A 21,929-nucleotide genomic window follows, 5' to 3' on the forward strand; every position below is an offset into this window, starting at 1 on the left:
AACAGGGGTTGTAGCACACGGCTGCATCATTTTGCCAGGAAGACCTCGGATTTTAAACATGGACTGTGGGGCTTCTCTGGTGGCCCAACGGTTAAAAATCTGCACGTTCATTGCATGGAGCACAGGTTTGACCTCTGGTAGGGAACTAAGATCCTGCATGCTGAGTGGTGTGGCCAAAAAGTAAGTAAAAATAAATTAAACATGGATCCCTTACGGTTTGATGAGCTGGCCAGTGGACGATGATGTAGTGATTCTCGTGGCTTTATAACCTAGATTCTATTATTTGCAATGAACACCAAACCCTAGAGCCTTGAAGTTCTCGTCTGGGGTCAAAACCAAGGGTTTGCTCCCATGACACATGAAAAGTGGGGGATCACCCTGGAGAGATGAAGGTTTCCCTGCTCTCTGGGCTCAGAGTGGGGAGTCTGTCCAGCCCTCAGGCCTCTTGGAGCCTTGGCCAGACATGGTCTGGGGTGGTTAAGGGGACAGCAGGCTGACAGGCTGAAGTCGGGGTTCCTTTGGCGAATCTATGGCAGTGCACTTGGTTTGTTCGAGAGAACAGATTCAGTGACTTTCCAGTTTGTATAGAGCAGATTCGGTGCATGTGGGCCCAGGGCTGTCTCTTTCTCTCCTAATCTGTGTCCATGTCCTGTAGAGATGCAGGCTGAGGGGTCTGTGCTCATGGCCAGGAGATGTCTGGGAACCACTGCCCATTTGGGGCATTAAAGATCTAACCCACTGAAAATCTCGGGAAAGCCTGGAGACAGAGCTTGGTCTATAGGGAAGGAGATTGTAGAACTTTCTGTGCCATAGCCCCAAACTGTGCAACAGTTAATTTGAATTAAATTTAATGAAGTTTATCCCACCTCAGCTTGTCTCCTTCCTCCGTGTTCTCACGGATTAGAAGTGGGTCACTTACTGTCTTCTACCAAGTAGCCATTCATGTTCTTACAAATCTGAAATTTATCTTTGACCCTCATCTCTCTATTCTTTTTTTTTCTTAGCATTTGTTTTACTTCTTTGTTTAGCATTTCTCTTCTACAATTCTTATCCCATTTTATTTTTGGCTACACCTCACGGGCTCTTAGGTCCCCGACCGGGGATTGAACCTGGGGCCGCTGGATGGTTGGGGAAGTCCCTGCTCCACTTTCAAGCTGTGCTTCTCAGCTTGCGGCTGGCCTGCCAGTGCTCCAGTGCTTCCCAAGATCAGCCACCCGGGAACTGAGGCAACGACTTCAGCCTCAGGGTTCCAAATATCAGCTCTGTGACCCTGGGTCTTAGCCTCCCCATCTTTAAACTCAGAAGATTGAAATCATTAATTTAAAAATCCTTTTTTAGCTTTAGCAACCAAATTACTGAGTCAGTTCAAGAAAAAAGTTTTTATTGCATTATTTAAAGTATATGAATAGAGCAAAGAATTAATTTATTAAAATATGTGCAAGATAATATACCGTGTACATGAATTAATAAAAACCTAGTAGTATCAGTGACAGACTGAACTTACTAGTTGTCAAATTAGAATATTTTCTAACTATCAACATTTAAATCTGGCAACTAGTACTGTTGAGATGAAGTGTCCAACTTGGAAAGATTGTGGAGTATGTGAAGAGTGAGTTTGGGTTAAATACAAACTTTACATAGGCTAAGAAACAGTTCCAAGCTGCAGAAATAGTTGTTATGGACAGCTAACTTGGTGGTCAACCTATGAAGACCTGGGTGGGAGCAGGGCTGATGGGCGTGGGGCATCAACGCGGGACTTCAGACGCGGAATGGTGAGTCTCCTCTGTCAAGTTAGAGACACCTGCATCCTCGGCTCCTCAGAAAGGCATTACTTTTTCTTTTTCTCCTTTTCCCCTTTCTTCTCCTTTTTTCCTTTGTCCTTTTCATTTTCTTTGTTACCTCCTGTTAATGCCACGGCTCGCTTTTTACCCATAGGGGTCTTGGCATACCAGTCCTGAAATCAAATAGATGTTTAGGAAAATATGAAAATGACATGAATTCACTGGTATGCCCTTAAAAATAAAGAAAAGCTTGCTGAAAGGAAGGGGGCAAGCAGCCATTCAACACTGGGCTTTTAAGCTATGTTCTTTCTTAGTGGGTTTTGCATATTTCTACACTATTTGAAACTTTCACCTTAAAGAATTAACAGAGAGACTACTTGCCAGGTCAAACCAAGAGCCCTTCTCACTAAGTCACCTGACTTCCTGGGGGTCTTGCTCTAACCCCAAGTTACCAAGGTTTTCTTGGTAATGTGAGTAGCTCCCTGTGGTTCAGACAAGACCATCAGCTGGACTGATGACCAACTGTGAACCTTGGGAGGGCTTCAAACACTCTGAGGGACTGCTGAAAACAGGACAGAAACACTGGAGCCAAAAGGTCCAAAAAGCACTCACTAGTCACAGCTGGCCCTGTCATGACGTTTTTCTCAACCTTCACTTTTATTTGAAGTCTGAGAAACACTTTGGCTTGCAAACGCTGTAGTCATATTTCATTAAACGACTGTTGTTTGTGCTTATGCTTAATTGCTCAGCTGTGTCCAACTGTTTGTGACCTCACGGACTGCAGCATGCCAGGACTGCACGTCCATCACCAACTCCTAGAGCTTGCTCAAACTCATGTCCAGCGTGTTGGTGATGCCATCCAACCATCTCATCCTCTGTCGTCCCCATCTCCTTCTGCCTTCAATCTTTCCCAGCATAAGGGTCTTTTCCCAGTGAGTCAGTTCTTTGCATCAGGTGGCCAAAGTGTTGAAGCTTCAGCTTCAGCATCAGTCCTTCCAATGAATATTCAGGCTGACTTCCTTTAGGATGGACTGGTTGGATCTCCTTGCTGTCCAAGGGACTCTCAAGAGTCTTCTCCAACACCACAGTTCAAAAGCATCAATTGTTCGGTGCTCAGCTTTCTTTATGGTACACAACTCTCAGACCCATACATGACTACTGGAAAAACCGTAGCCTTGACTACATGGACCTTTGTCGGCAAGGTAACGTCTCTGCTTTTTAATATGCTGTCTAGGCTTTTCTATAGCTTTTCTTCCAAGGAGAAAGCCATTTCCTCCTCCAGGGGATCCTTCCGACCCAGGGATTGAAGCTGTGTCTCTTGCACTGCAGGTGGCTTCTTTACCCAGTGAGCCATCGGGAAGCCCTTAAATGACTATAATAAACATTATTTATCAATTCTCCTATTGATGGACTTAGAGGTGATTTTCAATTCTTTGTCATTTTGAATGCTGTTGAAATTCACAAGTTTAGTATATATGAGAAAGTTTATATTAGAACGCTTCTCTGGGGCATATACCCAGAAAAAGAATTCCTGGGGTTGTAGGTAGGTCATGAGCCTCTTCAATTTTATCTGATGTTTCCAAGCCGTGCTCTGAAGGGGTGTGAGTAGGACACTACCTCAGTCTTTGTGTGTGTTTTCTCTCATCTCTTGGGTGCTGGTTTGCATGTAAGTATGTGTGCGGGGTGCTCAGTCATGACTCTTTGTGACCTCAAGGACTGTACCCATCAGGCTTCTCTGTCCACGGGACCCTCCAGACAAGAACACTGGAGTGGGTCGCCATCTCCTCCTCTAGCAGATCTTCCCGACCCGGGGACTGAACCTGTGTCTCTTGCATCTCCTGCCTTGCCAGGAGAATTCTTTTCCACTCTGATTCCTGGGAATCCCCTGGAGGCTAGTTTTGCTGGATATAGATTTAGGCAGCCGGTTACTTTTCCTCAGCACTTTGAAGTAGGCTTTCACTTTCTTCTGGTGCTAACTGTTGCCAAGGCGACGTCTGATTTCCCCACTGCTTCTCTGCAGGTAATCCGGTATCATAAGACTGGCCTGTCATCTTGTTCTCAGCTTGACAATAATGTACGTAGATGGAGATCTCTTTTACTTATTCGGCTGGGCATGCGGAATTTATTTTTAATCTAAGAATTCATGTCTTTAACTTAAGAAAGTTCTTAGCAAGTATTTCTTCAAATAATCTTTCCTCTGGTATTTCCTCTCTTCTTCCAAAACTATTACCTGGGTGCCAATGTTTTCAAAGGCTGTCACATGCCGTTTATAGGTTTTATCTGTTTATTTTTCTGTGCTGCTTTCTGAGGGAGCTCCCTAGGACCATCCTCCATTCCACTGATCTGTTCTTTGACCATCTCTAGTCTAGAGTTCACATCTCTTTTGTTTTTTGACTTTTTATGTTAGTGACTATATTTTTCATTTCTAAGCTTTCTGTTTTTTTTTTTTTAATAATTATCTGTTTTTACTCCATTTCTGCCCTTCTTTCTTTCAAAACGTTGTATGTTTCTCTAATGAAGTTATGGTTTCATTATATTAATCTAATATAATTATATTAATATAATCTAACATAATGGATTAAAATCTAATGTAATTAGATTTTTGTTTAAACTATTGTCTTTTAATCATTTTTGTTTGAAGATCGTACTCAGCACTAGATTTTCTGAAATGTTTTGGAATTTTGATTTTCAGATTTGTCTCGGCCTCTCTCTCTCTCATTATGCCTCCATTCCTGAGCAGTACTGAAGTTGCTTCCATGTGTTCTCCAAACCCACATTCAGAACCGAGTCTCACGGGATGTTTAGAAGCCTTACAGGATGCTCCTTGGTGATCCTGGGATGTCAGAGATCTCGTCACAGAGGCAGCAGGTTTGTCACTGTACCTGCCGCGACTCCTAACCCTTTTGCTTTCTATTCCTATTTCTCTCTTTGCTACATGCCACGCATCTGGCTGTCCCTGTGTTTGAGATTTGTCTTTGTTTCTGGCACTTGGAGATTTTGTCATTCTTCTTTTAGCTTTGGCTTACCTTTCAATGAAAGGTGAGGTGGCCAAGCATTTAAGGTGACAGCCTCCTAATTTACTGAGACACAGGATGGACTGCGTTCTATAGCACTGGCTTCGGAGTAAGGTTTGAACTTCAACTTTGCTCCTTTTAAGCTGCGTCACCTGGAACACGTCATTTTGCCTCTTGCGGTTTTCTTTTTCTGGTTCTGTTTTATTTTGGCTGCTGTAGCACATTGCTACACACGTAGTGGCTTAAAACAAAGCACTTGATATCTTACAGTTCTGTAGGTCAGAAGTCCAAAATGGGTCTCATGGGGCTAAAATCAAGGTGTCAGCAGGCTGTATTCCTTTCTGGAGCTCTGGGGGAGAATCCGTCCCCTTGTCTCTTGTAGCTTCCAGAGGCCACCTGCTCTCCTGGCTGGTGGCCTCATCTCCACCTTTGGGCAGCAGCGCTGGGCTACCTGGAGGTCCAGTGAATCCTCATGCGGCCATCTTTCTGTTTCTCTTCTGATGCCCTCTTCTAATTTTTATGAGTACACTGGACTCACGAGGATAATTCAGGGTGATCTGTCTTCAGGTCAGCTGATTAGCAACCTTACTCCATCTGAATTCCCCTTTCCCATGTAACCTGACAAATTCCCAGGTTCCAGGGACTCAGGTGTAGACCTCTTTGAAACGGACTATAACCCAGCTTCTTCATCTGCAAAATAGAGCAATGGTGAGGTCTGAATTCGTAGGGTGCCTGGCTAAGAGTCACAACAATATTAACTAACATTGTTGTGACTATTACATTCTTATCATTCAGTATGTTCTCCATCACGTCCACGGAGCAGGTACATGTGCCTGGAGAACCTGTAAGAAAGATCTCAGTGTGACACACAGTTAGGTGAAACTTCTCAGGGTGACAATGATAGACCTGGTTACCAGCATCTACAGCCATGCAATCTCATTATTTGGAAGAGTGACAGTGTCATTCCATCTATCCATCTGCTCAATCCATTTGCCACTCAACAAGTTAACTGAACGTCTAGCTGGGGCCAGGTGCTGTGCGAATCCTGGAGTAAAGACAGGAAGTGGAAATGGATGGGGTGGGTGGGTTAGTGGTGATGGTGGTAAAATGATTTAGCTCCTTTGAAAAACAACTCTGCTCAGTATTATGTGGCAGCCTGGATGAAAAGGGAGCTTGGGGGAGAAAAGATCCATGTATTTGTATGGCTGAGTCTCCTCACTGTTCACCTGAAACCATCAGAACATTGTTAACTGGCTATACCCCAATATGAAATTAAAAAGTTTGAAGTTAAAAAAACCCCAACAAAAATGAGTATGAGAAGCAGAGCAAGAAACATATGTGTTCTCACCCCAGGTTATAAAACGGCAGCCTTTCCTTCTTTTGATTAATATGATGGATTCTAGTCACTGGATCTCAAGTACCTGTAACAGGTAGGAAGCTTCTAGAGATTATTTCAGACAGTAAAAAAAAAACCCAACTAAGAGAAAACACCTAAACCTAATTCCTCAAAATGCAGAGGAACATTATCATTTTACAAAGGAGAAATAACCTGGGAATTTCTAACAAGAATATATCACTTGAAGAGGATTAGTATTTGCAGTCAACACTAACAAGGTTTAAATAGTTAATGAGTATAATTCAGAAGCTTGGCAAAAACTTCTACTTGGAGTTGTAAATATTTCTTCTGACTTTCCTAGAGCAAGGGCTTCCCTGGTGGTGCAGAGGTTAAAGTATCTGCCTGCAATGTGTTCGATCCCTGGGTCAGGAAGATCCCCTGGAGAAGGAAATGGCAACCCACTCCAGTATTCTTGCCTGGAGAATCCCATGGACGGAGGAGCCTGGCAGGCTACAGTCCACGGGTCGCAAAGAGTCAGACACGACTGAGCGGACTTCACTTCACTTTCTAGAGCAAGGATCAGGAAACTATGGTTGGATGGGCCAAAGTTGGTCTGTTGTCTGTTTTTGCAAATAAAGTTTCATTGGCACCCGGCCACACCCATTCATTTATTTACTGTGTCTGGACACTTTGGAGGCAGGACATAGAGTTAAATAGTTGGGACAGAGACCACGTAGTTTTTGAAGCCTAAAACATTTACTATCTGGCCCTTTAAGGAAAAAGTCCATCAACTCTTGTGCAGACCATGATTTCTAGAATCAGTGTGGTGACTATTTTGCATCTTCACTGACCCATCAGTGGCAAAGCAGAAGGGGAACAGTTTCTAGAGTTGGTGGAAACAGTTTCTAGAGTTGGTGGACATACTGTAGAGGGGATTTTCCTAATCCCAGGCAGGCTATCAGGGATGAGAGGTTTGAATGAAAATTCCAGCTCTCTTTCTGGTGACTGAATGGCCAGGATGGTGATGGATATAATTTCATGGACACAGTTTCCCTTCTTTTTATTCCTAGTTGGCCAAGAAAACTACCTTCAGGTCCAGAAAGAGAACTCAACGGTGCTCACTGCTATGAAAAGGGCTTGGAGGGGCGCCTGTTGGCCTGGGCCTTGTGGGGTGAGGGTGCCAATTCTGACGGTGCTTGGAGAAGGCACACCGCTCTTGGCTGCTTCCTTTCCTCCTATAGCAGAGGGATCTGGAAGAAAACAATTCTGTGAACATCTCAGAATGTGTTCAAAAACTAGAAAACTAAATCGAGCTGAATTTTCTCGTGCTTTCCTATCACAAGCGAACCCAGGCACATATGAGACAAACCAGCCTCGGCTGGAAGCACACTGTTTAGGGAATGGTTTTCTCCAGGCAAAACCTGTTCCATTATGTGAATTGTGAAAGTAAAAACCAATGAGAACAGATGCGTGTGTGTGTGTGTGTGTGTGTGTGTGTGTGTGTGCAAATTCAATAGTTTTGAAGCTGCTACTCAATTCTGCAATTTGACTGTTCTCTTATAAGGTTCTTTTGTGGCTCAGCTGGTAAAGAATCCGCCTGCAATGCAGAAGACATGGGTTCTGTCCCTGGGTTGGGAAGATCCTCTGGAGCAGGGAAAGGCTACCCACTGCAGTATTCTGGCCTGGAGAATTCCATGGACTGTGTAGTCCAGGGGTCACAAAGAGTCGGACACGACTGAGCGACTTTCACTTTCACTTATAAGGTTAGGGATCACAACTTTCCTAAGATTTAGAAGACACGTGCTTTATTGCTAAGGCCAGAAGATACTGTGGACCCCAAATTTCACTGGATAGGGCAGTCCAAGTGCACGGATAGAGGAGGGTGGAGGTGTCGTGTGTGACCAGCCTTTGTTGCTGAGACATGCGCCGCATTTACCTTAAAGCTGTCTTCTTCCTCCTGGTAGACCGGATTCATGCTGGTGAGAGAGGCGACGAACTCGAGGGCGGTGAGCGGCTTGTGGGACTGCTGCCGGAGTCTCCGCTCCGTGAGCACCTCCTTCACCACTTGGACAATGTGTCCCTGCGTGAAGCCGTCGGCGATCTTCGCCAGGCAACTGACACTCAGGGTGTCCGTGATGACACCGCCGTGTCGCTGAATGATCTCCTTCCACAGAACTGTCGTGTCCAAGACGATGGCGAAGACAGAGAACGAGAGTCAGCAGAGAGAAAACAGGGTTAACCCAGTCTCCGGGACAAACCTGCCTCTCACCAAGAAAGGAGAGCACGGGGTCTGCTCCAATTTGTAATTCAAATGAGCATGGGGCCAAAGAACCAAACGCTTTGCCTCAAGTCATTTTTCACTCACAAGGCATGCACGTCGATGGCCCTGAGTTCTACAGATCCCTGAGTCCTTTGTGAATTGACAAAAAAACATTTAATAAGGGTCAGTATACACTTTCATGTGTATTAATACAGCAGATCGCTAGCAGGAAGCAGCTGTACAGCACCGTGAACTCCGCTGGGTGCTCTGCGATGACGTAGAGGGGAGGGGTGCGGAGGGGAGGGGCGGGAAGGGGGCCCGAGAGGGAGGGGATATAGGTATACATTCAGCAGCCGCTTCGTACAGCAGAAAGCAGCACGACCTTATAAAGCAATTACACTCCAATCATAAATTTTTAAAAAAGGTCAGTAGAGTTTTAGGGTGATGTCTTTGAAGATGTTCAAAATCTTCCAAAACTGGAAATTTACGGTGTTTGGTAGGAGTTTGACTTGTTTGAGTTACAAAGGTCATTTCATATGTAATTTATACGTGTAGGATTGCAACACACAGTCCGATTTCCATCAGCTTTGCAGGGCTTGGTTCCTGTTAGGCGTACGCCACCGCAGAACACGGCCTTTGAGCAGAGCCATACTCTCTGCCCCCAACCATGGCAAACACGCACAGATGAACAGGCTACCAAATGGTGCCCTGTTGCTGTCTGGGACGGTGGGACCCTGGGTAACCGGGAGATTCCACTTTGGACACGGGGATGCTGTGAACACGAATTAAGAAATAATCCCTGCTTCTTAACCTTAGACACAGGATGGTCTCCCATACAACATTCGAGACATAACACTTTGAACACTGCATCCATTCTGTAAGAGAGATTCTACGGAAATAAATTGAGACCCGGTGTGAGATGTTTTTCCAGTGGTCATGTATGGGTGTGAGAGCTGGACCATAACGAAAGCTGAGCACCGAAAAATTGCTGCTTTTGAACTGTGGTGTTGGAGAAGACTCTTGAGAGTCCCTTGGACTGCAAGCAGATCCAACCAGTCCATCCTAAAGGAGATCAGTCCTGAGTGTTCATTGGAAGGACTGATGTTGAAGCTGAAACTCCAATCCTTTGGCCACCTGATGTGAAGAACTGACTCCTTGGAAAAGACCCTGATGCAGGGAAAGACTGCAGGCAGGAGAAGAAGGGGATGACAGAGGATGAGATGGTTGGATGGCATCACTGACTCGATGGACGTGAGTTTGAGCAAGCTTTGGGAGTTGGTGATGGACAGGGAGGCCTGGCATGCTGCGGTCCATGGGGTCGCAAAGAGTCAGACATGACTGAGCGACTGAACTGAGCTGAACTGAATTGTGATGTGTTAGTTCTGTCCAGACAGCGAGGAAGGGACTGGGCAGGGACAAGACTGTCCATCTCAGAGCCAGCCCTGGCACGGCAAAGGCTGGGCTAAATGTCTCCAAAGAGACGTGACCTTCTTTGAGGAAGGCTAAAGACAGTTTTTTAATAAAGAAGACTCTGGCATGACCTGAGCACTGTCAGGTGTGTGGAATGACCACATCATCCAAACACATCGACCTCTAAATACCAGGTGAAATGAAAACTTCCAATGACTGTCTAGGAATAGAATGACTTGGGACATAACTAGGACCCACACCAGAGAGTCCAGTTTTGGGGCCTCAAGTTATTTCTCTGTCCTCCTTGGTGGGGGATCCTTGGCTCCAAGGTGAGCTGAGTCGCTGGGAAGCGGATATGTTACCATGGGGCCTGAGGTGTCTTCTAGTGTGGAAGGTTAGCCGTTGAGGCTTGAGGACCACAGTGAAGCCTGCAAAGGCGACAGGGGCCCCCAACTTGACCTAAAGCAACATCTACCCCCTGCATCTACACTGCTACTTCCTTGAGGGGTTTATTTAAACTTGAAGTCATCTTAAGGTTATCTGTAAAAATAGGAGTAGAAAGATTTAATTCTTAGGCTTCTGTGAGAACTAAGGACAAGAAAGGATAGAAAGCAATTGGAAGAAACCGTTCTGATATACGGTGGGCATTTTGTTTTCTATAGCTTTATTACTGTTATTTCTGTAATTACTATTAGTCATTCCATTTTGCGGGGCTTCCCAGGTGGCTCAGTGGTAAAGAACCCGCCTGCCAATGAAGGAGACATGGGTTCAATCCCTGGGTGGGGAAGGCCCGCTGGAGAAGGAGATGGCAGTGCACTCCAGGATTCCTGCCTGGAGAATCCCACGGATAGAGGAGCCTGGTGGGAGTCCATGGGATTGCAAAGAGTCGGACACGACTGAGTGACTTAACAGCAACAACACTGCACTTTGTACCAAAGTTTACTAATGCTCACTAAAACTTCAATGATTGATAGAAAAGCTAACACAAAATAAACCAGAGTATTCCTAAGCATATTTGTGTGAAGACCCTGGAGCAGGTAACGATTACCCTTATCTAAATACAACTGTCACAGATCAGAAAACATTACCCGTGGTAAAAATACACAGCAACAACAACCACCGGATCACACCACCCCTTGGGATCTAGTCTGTCTTGTCCACATTCATAGCATCTAAAAACTGTGCAAACAGGTCTGAGTGGTGACTTGGAAGCTAAGAAGGGAACGCGTCTTATGGCACAGGTGATAACCCCTAAAGCTGAGGAGCCAGAAAACACCCCAGACTGGGATTCAGAACAGCCTCAGTCTCCAGGGCTGAGGGCAGCCAAGGGGCTCTCTGCACCCGGTGCTATATTTCATTTTCCTCTCGTGGATGCAGAGGGCTTCTCAGCTCTTCAGGCTAATCTACATCCCCTTCCCCTTCTTTAGACCTGAAAGGAATCTGGTCTTTGGGTCCCCTGTGTAGAACTGACTCATTGGAAGAGACCCTGATGCTGGGAAAGATTGAAAGCAGGAGGAGAAGAGGGCAGCAGAGGATGAGATGGTTGGATGGCATCACCGACTCCATGGACATGAGTTTGAGCAAGCTCTGGGAGTTGGTGATGGACAGGGAAGCCTGGCGTGCTGCAGTCCCCGGGGTCACAAGGAGTCAGACACGACTGAGCAACTGAACAACAACTCTGCTTTTGCCATTCCAAATTGCTTGCATCCTGACTGCTGGTTGAGAGGGCACCATCTCTTAAAATTCATTTGGGGTCTTGCACAAGCACATGAGAGTGAATAATATGATTTGGATGAGCTTCTGGCCTCTGCAGTCTAGAATTCCAGAAAAATCGAAAGACACAAGCTGGACTCCTCCGAGCAGACACTGGGTCCAGGGTGGGGAGCCTGTGATGGATTGGGTTATTAGTGGAACAGACCCCAGGAAAGAGAGGCAGGAGGTAGAGCATTAGGAACGTGGAGAGATGGAAGCCCAAAGGGATTTCTGGGGACTAGACACGGCATTCATCAACCAGGGAGGGGGGTGGATTTTCTTTGCAGAGACATTTTGAAGGAAACAGCTTGATTTTGGGGAAGGAGGTAGATATTGAATTATATTTGGTAAACCTTAAGGACTGTGTTTCCTCCGGCTGATCTACCCTTAGCTTCTCAGCCCCGTCACTTGCCTCCTCCCCGCCTGGAGGAATTTCAGAAGTTGGATGGTGATTGTTCCACACACCTCCAGCGCTCTGCTGCCCGCAAACAGATGGACAAGCAAGGGCCCAAGTTATGAATCTGCAGGCCAGGCTTTACGGGCTGTGAGAGACCATTTTTGATCACTGCAAAGACAGGAATAGTCTTTCTTTAAGATAGATGTCCCAATCAATGTGGCTATGATAACTTCAAGGTCACTGGAGAAAACAGGCAGTGTTTATGATGTTGGTAAGAATGGCGGCCTCAACAAATCACCCACCAGCAAAGACATATGTGAGACGCATGTGGCTGAGCGGACAGAGCCCTGAGCCCAAGACAGCCACTGCTGCGGGTTCATCATCTGCTCACAGGTGAAGGGATGCTTCCTCCTCCTGTCCCACGTGGCTGCGGGAGGGGGTTCAGGCTGGAATCTGTCACATGATCTGAGTCCCTAGAGAGGCCTGGCACTACATCAAAAGAACACAATTGTCCTCATTAGACATCAATAGCTCCATTTTTAAAGGGCCTCTGGTTTTGTCAAACAGTGGAAACTATTGAATCCAAAGTCAAGAATAACGTTCTAGCTCCTGAAAATTAATAATACACTACTTTATTCCATTAAGATAGCTTAAAATATATATATACAATGCAGAGAGAGAGAGAGACAGACACACAGAGAGAGACAGGGAGAGAGAGATGCTAACAAGAGCTGGGGAAGCTCTGATGAAGCTGGGAGGGAGGAGTCCTCTGCAGTGACTCACGGTGGGCAGAGAATGCTGGTGCCCACCCACCCTCTGAGCAAAACGACACAGCCCTGTCCCCTTGAACCTGAGATCATGTAAGTCATTCCGGCCAACGTGGGTAGAAGTGCTGTGGGCCCCACCTGGGTCTGGTTCCTAAGATCTCCTGAGAGATCATTTATAGGATCTTTTTCTCCCTTTGGTGCTGACTGGCTGCAGAGGATCCAGTGGAGGGCTTGCAGGTCCCAGAAGTCAGAGAAGCCCCTAGATGATGGAGAAATGCCTGCATCCAAAGTCTCCCAGAGCTCTGCATATAACACTGACTTATGAAGTCAGGGCCACAGTTTATGGAGACAGAAATGAGTGCATGTTGCAAACCGAGTGGCTAATAAGCTAAGAGATTTTCATGTATGGGGAATAAAGGGCTGTTCTTTCAGCAAATCACATTAGCCAGGAGCTTAAGAACAACCAGAAAGGACCACAGAGCCACTCTGTTTTGGTGATGCTATTGTGAAGGGTTAAGAGAAACCAAGTCTGACCCAGTAGATTTTATTACTATCATCGGTGCTAACCATTGCTGCTGAGTCAGCACTAGCTCCATCTCCTCTGTTGCCACCACCACCATGACCGCCAGCATCTCCTTCATCCCCAGGCTGCAGTCATGACCACCATCCTCAGACCACAGTCACCGTCACCACCGTTTCCGACACCAGCACCACCATCACCACCTCTTGGATGGTCTTGGATGTCCACGCCTATCCAAGCTTCAGATGACTGAAGCTCCAGTCACCGTCAAGAAACACCTCGGCAGGAGGGAAGCCCCAGCTGAAGCCAGTGGCCCCTCAGAACCACGTGAGGCATAGGTTGTTGTTTCCAGCCCCTGGGGAGGGCTGTCACACAGCAGGAGACATGGAGACCCCATCAGCACCACTGCCAGCTCCCGAGCCATCTACCGCCCAGCCGTGGAAATCCTCCTCCTCCACGACAACCATCAGCACCTTATTCTCCCTTCTCCTCCACTGCCACCCGTGCTCTTGGGGGGCTGGGATGGTGCTGGGCATTCCAACCATCTCATAGAAGGGTCACCACCGCCCTGCGAACTCCACGGTTCTCCTACGTTACAGATGAGAGAGCGGGGAGGCTCAGAAGGTCAGCCACCTTGTCAAGGTCATCAGTGATCCAGGGGCCAGGCTGGGATCAGATCCAGGTCTGCTCAGAGCCCACATCTCACCCTTCTTCCCCATTTCACTGCCCTGGGTCCCTGGTTGGTACGGTTCCCCGTTAACAATAGATTTCCAAAAACATGGATTTTGAATCTGTCTGTTCAAGAAAAAAAAAAAATGGAAAAGAGTAAGCTATTGTATAAGTCAATCAACGTTCTCCTGAACTAATACTTTAAGACTGGAAAAAAAAAAATCAACCTCGTTAAAAGAAATGCTGCTGGATGAGAAAGGCAACATCACCACGGGGACAAAATGAGGGACCCGAGTCTACCTGTCGGAAGAAAAATTCACACCCTCGAGGCTTCTGTCTCCCTTGGGGCTCAAAATAATAACCCCTGTCCAGTTTCTTTTCATCCAGGGAAAGACGATCATGTTAGCAACAGAACAGAGGCGTACGCTTTGCTCTTCTGACCTGGTATTTGTGTTTATAGCTCGAGCCTGGCTGACCCTGGCACGCTGGGCCTCATGCCCCTCCTGATGCTCCTGGGTGACGAAGGCCACCCTCCCGGCCCACAGGACAGCATGGCCGTCGCGGATGGCCCAGCCTTGCTGGCTGCACACGGAAGGGGTGAGGGGTACTTGCCATATCTGGAAGCGTAGTCTGGTCTGGGAACCAAAATAATTTTTTGGTAAGCTTTGCAGAAAGGTTGAAGTTCCGCATCAAAAGGTCGCTTTGTGGTCCCCACAATTAGAATCCTGTCGTCTGGCTTCAGGAGTTTCAGCATTTTGGGAAGCTGCTTTTTCAGGCGCTTAGGTTCCATCTGGGAGAAACAGAGAGGAAAAAAAATGAGCCCACATATAGAAAAAGAATTGAGAGCTCAAGAAAATTCAGCCTCGGATGCACTGTGGGATGTCCTTACTAATGTGCTTTCGGGGCTGCTGGACATACTTTCCTAGAGTGTGTCCTGGGCCAGGTCTCACGATATGGTTCCTGGTTGGTGTGGTCTGAATTGCTGGCCCTTCCTTTCCTCAAATCTGGTGTTAGATTTGGACAGGGGGAAGGAGGGAAGCACCTGACCGAACGTTCTAGCATCTTAGCCCTCAGCATGGGAAACGGGGGGATTTCCAAGCGGAAGGAAGCTGCCTGGGGTTGACAATGGGTTCTGGTGCGTTCCTCCGAGCTGTTTTGCAGGTGAACTCAAGACTTCCTTTGTTGATGAGGATCTGAGGTCCCGGATCTCAGGTCTGAAAACACCTCGTGACATGGAGCCTGACACCACTTCTCTCTGAAGCAGTCTGAATGTAGTCCGAAGCTGTCTTACTTCAGTAGAGCCTCCGCACTAATTGAGGGTCAGGAGCAAGACATGAGGCACTGGAGGGAGGAGGACTTCCGGCCTGGGGGTGCTGGTGAGCAGATCTGGCCACATTGCCATGGCAACGCACTGGCCTTCAACCAGGGCAGCAAGAGAGGAAGCAGTGAGGGGTGGTGGGGAGCCTCCACGGAGATGCCCAAGCAGAATCTTGGCCTCTTCCACTCCCCTTTGGCTCAGGGACAACTTAGACACCGAGCTAAAGATCTCACCTATGCTGGGAGTTTCCCGGAATTGCCCCCCAGCACCTGTGAGCTCCTCCACAGAGATGAGGCCACCTGAGGTTTGTCCCTGTGAGTCCCGCACCCTCGGCTGAGAGACAGCCCTGTACGCCAGTCTGCAGGAAGGGGCTGGGGATGCCTAGGGAAGGGAGGGAGCGTGTGATAAATTCCATCCTCAGGAATAAAAGCGAACGGTGGAGGGTGCTGGAGGCCCAGGGGCTATGGGGGTGCCAGAGCTGTGTGTAGCTTGCAGGGCCTTGGGGACAAGGCCACTGTGTGCTGGGGGATGGCCAGCCTGCTGGGCAGAGGGCTGGAGGGTGGAGGTTGGCGTGCAGCCCGCAGGGTGGGTGCCACCTGGGGGAGGGGAGAGGAGGGGCTGTTGGCCGAGCAGGGGCCCCAGGGCTGAGTCTCTCCTTCCTTCCTCCGTGTGCCCGGCGGGAGGGCCCTGATTTCACGGGGCACAGGGAAAAGACCATAGAGGCTGAGGAGGAGCACTGCCTTGGCTGAGGGGCCCTTAGGAGCACAGCCCAGTGGGAAGCTGCAGGAACTTCAGCTCCAAGCAGGCCCTGGGCTGAGGCTTGCCTTGACCACAGGACAGGGCAGCTGCACTTCTGTGCCCGCCTGCCTTGCTCATCGCTTCTCACGCCCAGCTACATGCACAGCACCGGGAGCGCTGACCACAGAGCTCCAGGGCCCCTGCTCTGTGCCTGGCGCAGACTCTCTCACCTAATCCTCACAGGCAGCCCATCAGAGGGGCTTGTTCCCACCCTCACTGGGGAGATGTGGGCCTGAGGCATGAGGCAGTCTGGAGACCTGCTCAGAGTTCACGAGCAAGACCCTGGCTGCCAGCATGGAAGCGGTGACTCCAGAACGTTGCTCCTTCCCCTACTCTGAGAGCAGGGGGTGTGTGTGGGGGGGAGCAGTCTCTCAAGGGGATGTGCTGGGGGTCTTGCTCCCGCTGACTCGCCAACTCCCTTCCTGTGTAGGGACTACAGCAATTGAGAGCTGCAAAGGAGACTTAAAATATCTATTACTATTATATTATGTTATGGCTGACTTTATTTTTCTGGGCTCCAAAATCACTGCAGACGGTCACTGCAGCCATGAAATTAAAAGACGCTTACTCCTTGGAAAAAAAGTTATGACCAACCTAGACAGCATATTAAAAAGCAGAGACATTACTTTGTCAACAAAGGTCCATCTAGTCAAGGCTATGGTTTTTCCTGTGGTCATGTATGGATGTGAGAGCTGGACTATAAAGAAAGCTGAGCGCCGAAGAATTGACGCTTTTGAACTGTGGTGTTGGAGAAGACTCTTGAGAGTCCCTTGGACTGCAAGGAGATCCAACCAGTCCATTCTAAAGGAGATCAGTCCTGGGTGTTCATTGGAAGGACTGATGTTGAAGCTGAAACTTCAATCCTTTGGCCACCTGATGTGAAGAGCTGACTCATTGGAAAAGACCCCAATGCTGGGAAAGATTGAGGGCAGGAGGAGAAGGGGACGACAGAAGATGAGATGGTTGGATGGCATCACCAACACAATGGACATGGGACAGTCAGTTCAGCGACTGAACTTAACTGATACGTTATTATATTTATATAATTACTACAGTATGTTGTTTTTCAGTCACTCAGTCGTGTCCGACTCTTTGCCACCCCGTGGACTGCAGCACACCAGGCTTCCCTGTCCTTCACCTTCTCCCAGAGCTTGCTCAAACTCATGTCCGTTGAGTCAGTGATGCCATCCAACCATCTCATCCTCTGTCGTCCCCTTCTCCTCCCACCTTCAATCTTTTCCAGCATCAGGGTGTTTTCTAATGAATCAGCTCTTCAGATTGGGTGGCCAAAGTATTGGAGCTTCAGCTTCAACATCAGTCCTTCTAATGAATAGTCAGGGTTTCATTTAGGATTGACTGGTTTGATAAGGTATAGATCAGCTTTATTGATATAATTCATATACCATATAATCCACCTATTCAAAACACGCTTCCAATAAAATTAAAATAGTAAAAAAAGAAAATGTCTGACTGAATGGTTTTTAGTATATTCACAGAGTTGTGCAACCATCATCACAATTAATTTTAGAACATTTTCATATTTGCTCCCCAAAGATCTCACCCGTTTGTAGTCACTGCCCACTTTACCCCAACTTCCTTCTCCAATCCTAGGCAATCACTAATCTACTCTCTCTCTACGGATTTGCATATTCTGGATATTTCATAGAGTCATTCAATGTGTGTGTGTGTGTGTGTGTGTGTGTGGCTTCTTTCATTTAGCATGCCATTTCTGACGTTCACCCATGTTGTGGTATGCTTTAGTATTTCAATTGCTAAATGATATCCACTGCGTGGCTATGCCACACTTTATTTATCCACTCATCAGTTGATGGACATTTGGGTTATTTCTATTTTTTGGCTCTTCTGAATTGTGCCACGATCAACATTTGTGTATAGGATTTTATATGTGCTAATGTTTTCGTTTTGAATTGCTAGGTCATATGGTTACTCTTACATTTAACCTTTTAAAGAAATACCAGATTGTTTTTCAAAGTATTTGCACCGTTTTACAATCCTGGCAGAGAGCAGAAGATTTAAGTTTTTCCAGACTCTTGCCAACACTTGTGGTTGTTTGTTTTCCTTAATTTTGTTCCTTTCATTTAGCTATCCTCATGGGTGCAGTGGTATTGCGTTGTGATTTTGACTTGTATCTCCCTGGGGGCTAATGATGTTCATTCACATCTTTTCATGTGCTTACTGGCCATTTGTATACTTTGTTTGGAAAAGATGTGTATTCAGGTCTTTGGCCCTTTTTAAAATTGCGGTTATTTGTAATGTTGAGTTGCAAGGGTCATTTGTATGTTCTAGGCACAGATTCTTTGTCAGATAAATGATTTGCCAATATTCTGAGTTCTTTTCACTTTCTTGATGATTTCCTTTACAACAAAAAATTCTTAGCTTTGATGAGGTTCAGTTTAAGCTTTCTTTTGTTGCTTGTGCTTTTGATGTCATGTCCAAGACACCACTGCTTAATGCAAGGTCACGAAGACTCATGTCTCCATTTTCTTCTAAGAGTTTTATAGGCATAGCTCTTTCTTTTAGGTCTATGAGGCATTATTGGTTAACTGTGTGAGGTAGGGGTCCAACCTCATTCTTTTGCAGGTGGCAATCCAATGGTCCCAGCAGCATTGGTTGAAAACACTATTCTTTCTCCATTGAATTGTCTGGGCACCACTATAAAAAAAAAATCAATTGACTGTAAATGTGAGGGTTTATTTCTGGACTCAGTTCTATTCCATTGACCAAGAGGTCTTTCCTGAGGCCAGCATCACACTGTCCTGATTGTTGCAGGTTTGTGGTAAGTTTTCAAACTGGAAAGCGTCTTCCAATTCTGTTCTTTTCCAAGACTGCTTTGGCTGTTCTGGGTCCCTTGAATTTCCACATGGATTTCAAGATCAGCTTGTCAATTTCTTGCAAATAAGCCAGCTGGAATCCTGACGGGGACTGTGTTGAATCTGTAGATCAATCTGGGGATTCTTGCTATATTAACATTATTAAGTTTTTCAGTCTACGAACATGATGTATCCTCCTCCTTATCTAGGTCTTCATTATTTTTTCAGCAACTTTGATTTGTAGTCTTCAGAGTGGAAGTCTTCCACTTCTTTCGTTAAGACTTTTCCTATTTTTTGGATGGTATTATAAATGGAATTGTTTTCTTAATACCAATTTTTTCACAGGAAGTGTATAGAAGGCAGTTACTTTGAATATGGGTCTTGTATCCTACCCTGTAATCTCACTGAATGTTTGCATTAGTTTCTAAAACGGCTTTTAGTGAATGCCTTTGGGTTTTCTATACACAAGATCATGTCATCTGCAAATGTGGTTTTATTTCTTCCTTTTCAATATTACGCTTTGCTTTTCATTTAGTTTTCTTCCCTGACTGCCCTGGTGCCTCTTTGCGACCCCAGGCTCCTCTTTCCATGGGATTTTCCCAGCAAGAATACCGGAGTGGGTTGCCATTTCCTCCTCCAGGGGATCTTCCTGACCCAGGGATTGAACCTGCAGGCAGATTTTTTACCGCTGAGCCACTGGGGAAGCCTGATTGTCCTGGTGAGAACCTTCAATATAATGTTGGATAAAAGCCTGGCATGCTGCAGTCCACGGGATCACAAAGAGTCAGACATGACTGAACGACTGAACTAAACTGAAAAGAAGCGATCTTAAGGGAAAAACATCCGGTCTTTTACCATTAAGGATGGTGTCAGCTCTGGATTTTTTGTAGTTGCTCTTTATCAGGCTGAGGAAGTTTCCTTTTCTATTTTTTTTTTTTTCTTTTAACTCATGAAGGGGTGTTGGCTTTTGTCAAATGCTTTTTTCTGCATCTGTTGAGATGATGGTGTAGTTCCTGTCCTTTATTTTAATGATATAGTGTATTACATTAATTGACTTTTGGATGCTAAGCCTGGGCTAAATCCCACTCGGTCATGGTGTATAATCCTTTTTCTGTGTTGTTAGATTCAGTTGAGAAGACTTTCTGTAATGTAACTCACAGAGAGAATAAGATGGGATTTTTACAGCAAAATAAATCCCACAGTCTGGGCCTGAAGCCAGACCACCGGGCAGCTTCCGACCATTTCCTCCTGCACTCACAGGAGTCCAGAGCGGGCAAGGCTCCATCAGGAGGGAACAATGGCCACGCAGGACTCCATCCAGGAAGCATGGGTGGGGGCTGGGGACAACAGGGAGCTTAAGAGAGGGCAGAGCACAAGAGAGGGATGACCGGAAATAAGGCTTCCTGAAACCCTGGAAATGGGTGTCAGGACGGAAACCTGCTCTTGAAGGGGCTGCACCCTAACCCTGACCCTAGGCCTTTGCAGAAACCTGCCGTTGCTCAGATCCATGCCTCTGGGCTGCCTGGGATGGGAGAGATGTCTGTTGGGCCTTGACTATGCTACTGAACTTCCCATGGGGGCCAGGCTGTGTGCAAAAATGAAAAGCTCAGGGATAGAACTCCATATTGTTCTTGTTCAGTCCCTAAGTCATGTCTGACTCTTTGAGACCCCGTGGACTGCATGCACGGGGCTTCCCTGTCCTTTGGCATCTCCCTGAGCTCACTCAAACTCATGTCCATTGAGTCCGTGATGCCATCCAACCCTCTCATCCTCTGTCACCCCCTTCTCCTCCCACCTTCAATCTTTCCCAGCATCAAGGTCTTTTTCAATGAGTTGGGTCTTCGCATCAAGTGGCCAAAAGTATTGGAAATTCAGCTTCAGTCCTTCCAACGAATATTCAGGGTTGATTTCCTTTAGGATTGACTGGTTTGATCTCCTTGCTATCCAAAGGCTCTCAAGAGTCTTCTCCAGCCCCCTAGTTTGAAAGCATCAGCTCTTAGTGCTCAGGCTCCTTTATGGTCCAACTCTCACATCCATACATGACTACTGGAAAAATCATAGCTTTGACTACACAGACCTTGATTGGAAAAGTGAAGTGTCTGCTTTTTAACATGCTGTCTAGGTTTGTCATAGCTTTCCTTCCAAGGAGCACATGTCTTTTAATTTCATGGCTGCAGTCATTGTCCTCAGTGATTTTGGAGACCAAGAAGATAAAATCTGTCACAGTTTCCACTTTTTCCTCTTCTGTTTGCCATGAAGTAATGGGACCGGATGCCATGATCTTAAGTTTTTTAAATGCTGAGTTTTAGGCCAGCTTTTTCACTCTCCTCTTGGACCCTTATTGAAAGGTTCTTTAGTTCTTCACTCTCTGCCATTAGAGTGGTGTGATCTGGATATGAGCTGTGGTTATACTAAAAAGGTAACCCTTCGGAAAACCAGGAGGAGAAGCAGGGTGATGAAGGTGGCGATGGAGGAGGAGAGCTGGGCAGGCCCTGGCCGTGCTGGCAGCATTGTGGTGGAGGCACCCCATGGGTGATTCTGGTTGATGCCAGGTGTCAGCATCCAATCCTCAGGGAAGAGGCGCAGCCTGGGGATGGGGTGTAGCATCTGTTGGTTAAGTGGTGATTTCTTTAAGTTATGAGATGGTGCCCAAGGAGGGCAAGGAAAAAAGGTCCATGGGCTTGAGATGGAACCTCAGTGAGCATCTGTGTATTTAATGGAGTGTTTAGATGCGCATGGAGGAGAGAAAGAGGAAAGTGTCGGTGGGGTCTGAGGAGACCAGGAGAAGGGAAGGTGACAGAGGCTAAGAGAGGACAGACTTTTACAAATGGGGGCTCACTGGCAAAATGGATTTCAAAAAACGTTGTGAGAGCAGTTTCCATGGAGCTGGAGAACATTAAGTGGAAGTAGTGGGTGGAAGAGTGAGTGGGGATGGTTGAGAATAGACTGGTCTTTTAAGAAGCTTGACGGAGAACAGTGCAAAGTTTTGCTGGGAGATTCTCTGGTGGCTCAGATGGTAAAGCGTCTGCCTGCAGTGCGGGAGACCTGGGTTCAATCCCCTGGGTCAAGATCCCCT

General features: G+C 46.7%; 1 protein-coding gene across 1 annotated transcript in view; it reads right to left on the reverse strand.

Moving 5' to 3' along the window:
* Positions 1-1,828: 1,828 nt before the first annotated feature.
* The window catches only part of IQCA1 (IQ motif containing with AAA domain 1), a 171,526-nt gene continuing 151,425 nt past the window's right edge, over positions 1,829-21,929 (reverse strand). Inside the window, exons 16-18 of the mRNA XM_052637841.1 lie at positions 14,519-14,696; positions 8,068-8,306; positions 1,829-1,954 (exon numbers count right to left, since the gene is read on the reverse strand). Of these exons, the coding sequence (XP_052493801.1) occupies positions 1,829-1,954; positions 8,068-8,306; positions 14,519-14,696 (543 nt within the window). The remainder of the gene's footprint in view (positions 1,955-8,067; positions 8,307-14,518; positions 14,697-21,929) is intronic.

This window comes from Budorcas taxicolor, chromosome 3 (genome assembly GCF_023091745.1).
Source record: "Budorcas taxicolor isolate Tak-1 chromosome 3, Takin1.1, whole genome shotgun sequence".
Taxonomy (NCBI): domain Eukaryota; kingdom Metazoa; phylum Chordata; class Mammalia; order Artiodactyla; family Bovidae; genus Budorcas; species Budorcas taxicolor.